At 55.9% G+C, this 9190-nt stretch overlaps 1 protein-coding gene across 2 annotated transcripts; it reads left to right on the forward strand.

Moving 5' to 3' along the window:
* On the forward strand, window positions 1–8431 carry vhl (von Hippel-Lindau tumor suppressor). Of its 2 annotated transcripts, none has more exons than XM_067998982.1 (3): window positions 1–291; window positions 3578–3715; window positions 4965–5759. In XM_067998982.1, exons 1-3 carry the CDS (start codon window positions 93–95, stop codon window positions 5066–5068), a joined length of 441 nt encoding a protein of 146 aa, XP_067855083.1. In that variant the 5' UTR covers window positions 1–92; the 3' UTR covers window positions 5069–5759. The 2 variants fall into 2 exon arrangements, with proteins under 2 accessions (XP_067855083.1, XP_067855082.1); XM_067998981.1 differs by lacking the exon at window positions 4965–5759 and adding an exon at window positions 5767–8431 and having other exon boundaries at window positions 5–291.
* The last annotated feature ends 759 nt before the right edge of the window (window positions 8432–9190 follow it).

Raw genomic sequence — 9190 nt, forward strand, 5'->3', positions numbered from 1 at the left:
GTGCCAGTCAGCCCAACCAATCCCGATGGGGGCGGGGTTTTGTCAGGTTTGAGTGGCGCAAGGAATAGGCCCGAGTGTTTTTGCACTGAGCAATGCCGGAGAACGTGAACCCAGATGCGGCCGTTGCCCTCGGCCGGCTCCGCTCCTACCACAGCCTGCAGCGTTCCTTCGTCACCTTCTGTAACTGCACGGGCCGCAGCGTTCGGCCCGTCTGGATCAACTACCGCGGGGAGCCCGAGCCTTACGCCAAGATGGCGGCGCAGAGCGGCCGCAGGATGAACACCTTCCTGGGTGAGTGCAGCGGGGGCAGCAGGGGGCTTGTCGCGGCCCTCCCACTGCCCTGGGGTCGGGTCTGCAGCCATGACCGCCCCTCGGCTGGAAACAGCTCCTTACCGCCGAATGCTGGGTGGGGGAGTCGGGGGCGGGGCGGCGGGGGTCGGGGATATTGAGGTAGGTTTGGGGTGGGGGGGTCGGGGATATTGAGGTAGGTTTGGGGTGGGGGGGTCGGGGGTGTCGAGGCTGGTTTGGGGTGGGGGTGTCGAGGTTGGTTTGGGGTGGGGTGGTCGGGGGTGTCGAGGCTGGTTTGAGGTGGGGGAGTCGGGGGTGTCGAGGCTGGTTTGGGGTGGGGGGGTCTGGGGTGTCGAGGCTGGTTTGGGGTGGGGGGGTCGGGGTGTCGAGGCTGGTTTGGGGTGGGGGGGTCGGGGGTGTCGAGGATGGTTTGGGGTGGAGGGGTCGGGGGTGACGAGGTTGGTTTGTGGTGGGGGGGTCGGGGGTGACGAGGTTGGTTTGGGGTGGGGGGGTCGGGGGTGTCGAGGTTGGTGGGGGGTCGGGGGTGTCGAGGTTGGTTTGGGGTGGGGGGGTCGGGGGTGTCGAGGTTGGTTTGGGGTGGGGGGGTCGGGGGTGTCGAGGTTGGTTTGGGGTGGGGGTGTTGAGGCTGGTTTGGGGTGGGGGTGTCGAGGCTGGTTTGGGGTGGGGGTGTCGAGGCTGGTTTGGGGTGGGGGGGTCGGGGATGTCGAGGCTGGTTTGAGGTGGGGGAGTCGGGGGTGTCGAGGCTGGTTTGGGGTGGGGGGGTCGGGGGTGTCGAGGCTGGTTTGGGGTGGGGGGGTCGGGGATGTCGAGGTTGGTTTGGGGTCGGGGGTGTCGAGGCTGGTTTGGGGTGGGGGGGTCGGGGGTGTCGAGGCTGGTTTGGGGTGGGGGTGTCGAGGCTGGTTTGGGGTGGGGGGGTCGGGGATGTCGAGGCTGGTTTGAGGTGGGGGAGTCGGGGGTGTCGAGGCTGGTTTGGGGTGGGGGGGTCGGGGGTGTCGAGGCTGGTTTGGGGTGGGGGGGTCGGGGGTGTCGAGGCTGGTTTGGGGTGGGGGGGTCGGGGATGTCGAGGCTGGTTTGGGGTCGGGGGTGTCGAGGCTGGTTTGGGGTCGGGGGTGTCGAGGCTGGTTTGGGGTGGGGGGGTCGGGGGTGTCGAGGCTGGTTTGGGGTGGGGGGGTCGGGGATGTCGAGGCTGGTTTGAGGTGGGGGAGTCGGGGGTGTCGAGGCTGGTTTGGGGTGGGGGGGTCGGGGGTGTCGAGGATGGTTTGGGGTGGGGGGGTCGGGGGTGTCGAGGATGGTTTGGGGTGGAGGGGTCGAGGGTGACGAGGTTGGTTTGTGGTGGGGGGGTCGGGGGTGACGAGGCTGGTTTGGGGTGGGGGGGGTCGGGGGTGTCGAGGTTGGTGGGGGGTCGGGGGTGTCGAGGTTGGTGGGGGGTCGGGGGTGTCGAGGTTGGTTTGGGGTGGGGGGGTGGGGGTGTCGAGGTTGGTTTGGGGTCGGGGGTGTTGAGGCTGGTTTGGGGTGGGGGTGTCGAGGCTGGTTTGGGGTGGGGGGGTCGGGGATGTCGAGGCTGGTTTGAGGTGGGGGAGTCGGGGGTGTCGAGGCTGGTTTGGGGTGGGGGGGTCGGGGGTGTCGAGGCTGGTTTGGGGTGGGGGGGGTCGGGGATGTCGAGGTTGGTTTGGGGTCGGGGGTGTCGAGGCTGGTTTGGGGTGGGGGGGTCGGGGGTGTCGAGGCTGGTTTGGGGTGGGGGTGTCGAGGCTGGTTTGGGGTGGGGGTGTCGAGGCTGGTTTGGGGTGGGGGGGTCGGGGATGTCGAGGCTGGTTTGAGGTGGGGGAGTCGGGGGTGTCGAGGCTGGTTTGGGGTGGGGGGGTCGGGGGTGTCGAGGCTGGTTTGGGGTGGGGGGGTCGGGGGTGTCGAGGCTGGTTTCGGGTGGGGGGGTCGGGGATGTCGAGGCTGGTTTGGGGTGGGGGTGTCGAGGTTGGTTTGGGGTGGGGTGGTCGGGGGTGTCGAGGCTGGTTTGGGGTGGGGTGGTCGGGGGTGTCGAGGCTGGTTTGGGGTGGGGTGGTCGGGGGTGTCGAGGCTGGTTTGGGGTGGGGGGGTCGGCGGTGTCGAGGCTGGTTTGGGGTGGGGGTGTCGAGGTTGGTTTGGGGTGGGGTGGTCGGGGGTGTCGAGGCTGGTTTGGGGTGGGGTGGTCGGGGGTGTCGAGGCTGGTTTGGGGTGGGGGGGTCGGGGGTGTCGAGGTTGGTTTGGGGTGGGGGGGTCGGGGATGTCGAGGTTGGTTTGGGGTCGGGGGTGTTGAGGCTGGTTTGGGGTGGGGGTGTCGAGGCTGGTTTGGGGTGGGGGGGTCGGGGATGTCGAGGCTGGTTTGAGGTGGGGGAGTCGGGGGTGTCGAGGCTGGTTTGGGGTGGGGGGGTCGGGGGTGTCGAGGCTGGTTTGGGGTGGGGGGGTCGGGGATGTCGAGGTTGGTTTGGGGTCGGGGGTGTCGAGGCTGGTTTGGGGTGGGGGGGTCGGGGGTGTCGAGGCTGGTTTGGGGTGGGGGGGTCGGGGATGTCGAGGCTGGTTTGAGGTGGGGGAGTCGGGGGTGTCGAGGCTGGTTTGGGGTGGGGGGGGTCGGGGGTGTCGAGGCTGGTTTGGGGTGGGGGGGTCGGGGGTGTCGAGGATGGTTTGGGGTGGAGGGGTCGGGGGTGACGAGGTTGGTTTGTGGTGGGGGGGTCGGGGGTGACGAGGCTGGTTTGGGGTGGGGGGGGGTCGGGGGTGTCGAGGTTGGTGGGGGGTCGGGGGTGTCGAGGTTGGTTTGGGGTGGGGGTGTCGAGGTTGGTTTGGGGTGGGGGGGTCGGGGGTGTCGAGGTTGGTTTGGGGTGGGGGGGTCGGGGGTGTCGAGGTTGGTTTGGGGTGGGGGTGTCGGGGGTGTCGAGGTTGGTTTGGGGTGGGGGTGTCGGGGGTGTCGAGGTTGGTTTGGGGTGGGGGTGTCGGGGGTGTCGAGGTTGGTTTGGGGTGGGGGTGTCGGGGGTGTCGAGGTTGGTTTGGGGTGGGGGTGTCGGGGGTGTCGAGGTTGGTTTGTGGTGGGGGTGTCGGGGGTGTCGAGGTTGGTTTGGGGTGGGGGTGTCGGGGGTGTCGAGGTTGGTTTGGGGTGGGGGTGTCGGGGGTGTCGAGGTTGGTTTGGGGTGGGGGTGTCGGGGATGTCGAGGTTGGTTTGGGGTGGGGGTGTCGGGGGTGTCGAGGTTGGTTTGGGGTGGATCGCACCTTTAGCAAGATTCAGTCTGTTTTGTATTCTCAGGTCACCCGTGGATGTTTCGCGATGCAGTTTCTGATGACCGGCTCCTCGTCAACGGGCACGAGGTCTTTGTACCACCCCCTGGGCAGTTTAATGAAATTGGACAGCCTCGTTACATCGTGGTTAACATCACCATTCCAGGTAACCGGCTGCATGCAAAATTAAAAGATGGGCATCAAAGTATTGCTGCACGTTGTCCCCCCCCCCCCACCACCAATGGCTCAACAGCAGAAGTAGTGCCTGCTACGGCGCTGTGCCATGAAGATCATATTCCATTCCTGGTTTGTGCTGAGTTAGCCAGTCTCATTTGGGATGCTGCAGTCGTCTTCATTGCCCTGATTTTGGAAGGGAAATGTAACCAGAGTTCCCACTCGCTGATCAGCTATCCCTACCGGGAAGCGTGTGCATGTTGGGTGAGGGCAACATCGGGCTTGGCTGTGATATTCCTTGCTGTCACATAGCCCCTCCTTTCCCCCCTTACTTCCCCCTCCTTTCCCCCCTTACTTCCCCCTCCTTTCCCCCCTTACTTCCCCCTCCTTTCCCCCCTTACTTCCCCCTCCTTTCCCCCCTTACTTCCCCCTCCTTTCCCCCCTTACTTCCCCCTCCTTTCCCCCCTTACTTCCCCCTCCTTTCCCCCCTTACTTCCCCCTCCTTTCCCCCCTTACTTCCCCCTCCTTTCCCCCCTTACTTCCCCCTCCTTTCCCCCCTTACTTCCCCCTCCTTTCCCCCCTTACTTCCCCCTCCTTTCCCCCCTTACTTCCCCCTCCTTTCCCCCCTTACTTCCCCCTCCTTTCCCCCCTTACTTCCCCCTCCTTTCCCCCCTTACTTCCCCCTCCTTTCCCCCCTTACTTCCCCCTCCTTTCCCCCCTTACTTCCCCCTCCTTTCCCCCCTTACTTCCCCCTCCTTTCCCCCCTTACTTCCCCCTCCTTTCCCCCCTTACTTCCCCCTCCTTTCCCCCCTTACTTCCCCCTCCTTTCCCCCCTTACTTCCCCCTCCTTCCCCCCCAAGACTCCCTGCACATTGAGAATGGTCACTTTGATAAAGCACTGCAGCATAACCACTACTCGCTGAACAGTATCCCAGCAAGAGGCTGCCCAGAGCAACAGACGGAAGGGAGAGATACTTTCTGATACTTCAGCTCTGTGTGTTTTTGTACAGATCTGCAGTACGTGTGAGTTTGCGGGGGGTGGGGAGGCTACTTCATATTCAGAGGGTTTTGAATATATGTGATTTAAAAATTAGCTTCAGCGTTGGAACTATACGTTCAATATTGGGAGCGCCTCACCCTGCTGTGGGTGATAAATTTAGGCTGGCATGGCAATGGTACAGTAATGCTCAGCTGCAGTGGTAATGCAATTTTCTCACGTGCTTTGTCATTGTGCCAAGCAGAAGCGAGGCCCACGAGGATGGAAGAATCAACGTGTGCATTACCCTGTGCTCAGCACGAGAGGGGCATCAGCAACATACATAACTGGCCGTGGCTCGGTGGGTAGCACTCTCGCCTCTGAGTCCCACTCCATGGACTTGACCACAAAATCTAGATTACTACACCGTCGGAGGTGCTGTCTTTAGGGTGAGACGTTAAACCGAGGCCCAGTCTGCCCTCTCAGGTGGATGTAAAAGATCCCACGGCACTCTTTCGAAGAAGAGCAAGGAAGTTCACCCTAGTGTCCTGGCCAATATTCATCCCTCAACCAATACCTAAAACAGATGATCTGGTCATTTATTTAATTGTTGATTGTGTGAGCTTGCTGTGTGCATTTTGGCTGCTGCGTTTCCCTACATTGAAACAATGACTACACTGTAAAATGTACTTAATTGACTGTAAAGTGCTTTAAGATGTCCTGAGGTCATGAAAAGTGCTATATAAATGCAAGCTCTTTCTCTCCTTCTATGAACTTGAAAGGACTATGATATAATGTTGAAATAAAAACAGAAAATGCTGGAAACACTCACCAGGTCAGGCAGCATCTGTGGCTTCCCGACCTGCTGAGTGTTTCCAGCATTTCCTGTTCTTGTTTCAGATTTCCAGTATCCACAATATCTTGCTTTTGTTTTATGATACAATGATGGATCGTCTGGTTTGAGAAGAATTTAATTTAAACTGTAATTTTTTTTTGATTTTGTCAATGAGCAAACCTGGCTGCTACTTTGCATCAAAGCTCAGATGGTATATTTCCTTTTTGTTCAGTTTATACACTAAAGGAGAGGTGCCTGCAAGTGGTCCGGAGCCTTGTGAAGCGAGAGGATTACAGGAACCTGGAGATCGTCGGATCGCTTTATGATGACCTGGAGGATCAGCCGCAGGTCCTGAAGGATCTTCAGCGACTTCAGCAGCAGCTGGCTGAAACGGAGGAGACTTTAGAAGCTGACTAACTTGAAGTGACCCTGAGCTACGTCCATCTTTCCTTTCCCCTCCCCTCGCCCCCCAAACCAAGACATGTATATTGTATATAGCCAAGTTACAAACGTCCTAATCTATATACATGAGTAGAATGGACCGCACCAGTCCGTTAAAATGTGGAGTACCAACTGCGACTGCCAGTATGTCTGTGGCACAGAGCTGTGAACAAAACTATCATCTGATCATCTAATTGCTTAGACCTTTATGGTGCGATAAATTTAGAATTTAACTTCATCTTTCTCTTTCTTGGACCAAATGATTTGCTTTTTCAAATCTCTGCAGTAAAAGTCCCCTTGTACAGAACTACCCTTGACTCCCTGATAGTTCTGCAGATGAATGCAGCACTCGGTGTGTTACTGGCCCGTACGGGCAGGGAGGTCCCAAACTCAGTCCTCCATCTATGGTGAGTTAGCTGATCTCAACGTTGGGCAGCAGTAGGGATGCTACAGATGACCCTAGGACCAGTGAGCTAGAGAGAGAGAGAGCGGCCAGGGATCTAGAGGATGACTAGTAGCTGGGATGACTTAGGCCTCGGGCGGAGGTCTTTGAGAAACCAGCTTGTAGTTTGTTCCATGAGAGGGCAAAATCGGCCAGGAGTCCAGAGGGTGACTAATAGAGAGGTGAGAATGTGGAACTTGCTACTACATGGAGTGGTTGAGGTGAATAACAGATGCAATTAAGGGGAAGCTAGATGAGTACATGAGAGAGAAAGGAATACAAGGATATGCTGATAGGGTTAGATAAACTAAGGTGGGAGAAGGCTTTTGTGGATCATAAATACCAGCATATAGACCAGCTGGGCCAAATGGCCTGTTTCTGTGCTGTAGAATCGATGTAATTCTATATAGTAGCTGGGGGTGGCATAGGCCTCGACGGTGGTCGTTGAGAAGCCAGCTTACTGTTTGTTCCACGACTGAAGATCTTCTACTTTGCCTTGCTACTCTCCGATATATAGGTGTTCAATGGGGAAAGGCTTTTTTGATTAAACTTTAAAACAAAAATCTCAGTGGAAACTGGGTGTGACAGACAGATGCTGGTTACACAGCCACACTTTTGACAGGGCTGTGGTACATGGTGCGACCCTGTGTTGCATAAGGAAAGGCAGAACTGTGCACTTTTACTGGATATAAACTGGCAGGGTGTGCAAGGTGGAATACTGAATATTGGCAACCAATCCGACCTTCAGCTGAAAACTTCTGGATGAAAATTTAGATAATTTTATTTTTGAAGATGAGTGGTTGTAACAATTTGGAGCATAAAAAAATACAGAAAAATAAATCCAAATAGATCTTCCAAAAAAAAAAGCTGAATGAGGAAAATGCTGCACTGCAGTTACATTGATAGCAGAGTGAAGTTGTTTGGCATCCAGTGGTTACAGCTGCTGGGGGGGAGCATTTAATGCAATTCAAGCTTGCTGTTTTCTGGACCTCACTCCCACTCCACATGAAGATTGTTCCAGGTGAGCGGCCTGCCCTGAAAATAATAGGAACAGGGGTAGGCCATTCAACCTCATCTCGAGAATGAATTAAAAAAGAAAAAAGTCTGGCATCGCAAGAACATAGGAACAGGTGTAGGCCATTCAGCCCCTCGAGCCTGTTCCGTCATTCAATTAGATCATGGCTGATCTGTATCCTAACTCCATCTACCTGCCTTTGTTCTGTGACCCTTAATACTATTACCAATCAAAAATCTATCTATCTCAGTTTTGAAATTTTCAATTGACCCCCAGCCTCAACAGCTTTTTGGGGGAAGAGTGTTCCAGATTTCCACTACCCTTTGTGTGAAGAAATGCCTCCTGACATCAACCCTGAACGGCCTAGCTCTAATTTTAAGGTTATGCCCCCTTGTTCTGGACTCCCCCACCAGAGGAAATACTTTCTCTCTATCTACTCTAGCAACTCCTTTAAGCATCTTTAATGTACAAATGTTTGGATTGGCAGCCAAGTTTGTGTTCCATACCTGCAGCTTGCTGTTCACTTTAAATCAGGCCCCGACATGAAAGCAACATCTTTTCCCCTCCCCCCATCAATTTTCTCCTCTCCTGTCCTGAAGGTGCTGTCTTTTCTCCTGAGGCACAGGTACCGGTCATTCCCTCGCCCCACCAGTACTTATGCATCAGTGACTGTTCTTCACGTGCAAGCTGGGACAGCAAGTGTTGGCAAGATATTTGACCATGGAAGCCATCGCGACTGTTCCTGACCTCCCGGGGCGCAGAGACCAGTAGTAACACCCCTACTGATACTGCAGCTGAGATCACCTCTTACTGAGCCTGACTAAAGTAGAACCACAGTCTTCATAACATGAGGCTTGCTGTGAATTTTTGGCACCATTTTATTGTAAACCCTCTGTTTTGAGATACCCTGTGCCTGTTATATCTGTACAGTGAACCTTGTATATATTTTGTATGTATTATCTGAAAATGATGTCATTAAATGTATATTGTACACACAAAGTGGTGCAGTGGTGTGGGTCCTTCTAACAATGACTGTGAGCACTCCACTGCAGAGATACGACTGAATAGTGGAGAGAGTTAGGATTACTCTAATGGACTCTTCCCCCGATGGGCGAGTTGGAAAAAGTGTAAACTAGCACTGAGGCCTACAGAGCAGGAAGGTTTGAGCACTTGGGTGATGCTGAGTGAGCTAATCTTAGGATGGCAGTAGAGAGACTACAGTTGGCCTCAGAGCCCTTGGGGTACAGAGGGGCAACTCGCCCAGGATTACCACTGCTGAACACCATCCAGTGCCCTCAGCTGGAGAGTCCGCACGTGTGGACATGGAGTGAGGACAGGATCAGGCTTGGTCGTGATGCCATCTATTGTTGAATAGCCTGGCAGTGCTAACTATGCAGGTTCACATCTGAACAATGTTTTGGATGAGATAACGGACTATGAACACTCATGTGGAACCATAACCCAGCCTGATTCCATACCTTCAAGCAGGAAGGGGAATGGAGGAGTGAAAACAGAGTTTATCCTCACTATGGTGCATCTGGGGAAAAATGTAATTTGATTATGTGCAATGGAGTAGAGTGTTCAGCTTGGCACGAACCAGCTTTAGCTTAGTAGAGTCTGACAATGATCGTGACCAGTCTCTGGATTAGGAGGGTCTGACACTGACCAGTCTCTAGGTGAGGAGGGGTCGGACACTGACCAGTCTCTGGGTTAGGAGGGGTCGGACACTGACCAGTCTCTGGGTTAGGAGAGTCGGAC

Source organism: Heptranchias perlo, chromosome 17 (genome assembly GCF_035084215.1).
Source record: "Heptranchias perlo isolate sHepPer1 chromosome 17, sHepPer1.hap1, whole genome shotgun sequence".
Taxonomy (NCBI): domain Eukaryota; kingdom Metazoa; phylum Chordata; class Chondrichthyes; order Hexanchiformes; family Hexanchidae; genus Heptranchias; species Heptranchias perlo.

Excerpts from the sequence above, each read along its gene's own strand:
- vhl (XM_067998981.1), top strand. The coding sequence starts at position 93 with ATGCCGGAGAACGTGAACCCAGATGCGGCCGTTGCCCTCGGCCGGCTC. Across the intron at positions 292-3,577 it reads CAGGATGAACACCTTCCTGG|GTCACCCGTGGATGTTTCGC; the intron begins GTGAGTGCAGCG and ends TTGTATTCTCAG. Across the intron at positions 3,716-5,766 it reads GGTTAACATCACCATTCCAG|TTTATACACTAAAGGAGAGG; the intron begins GTAACCGGCTGC and ends CTTTTTGTTCAG.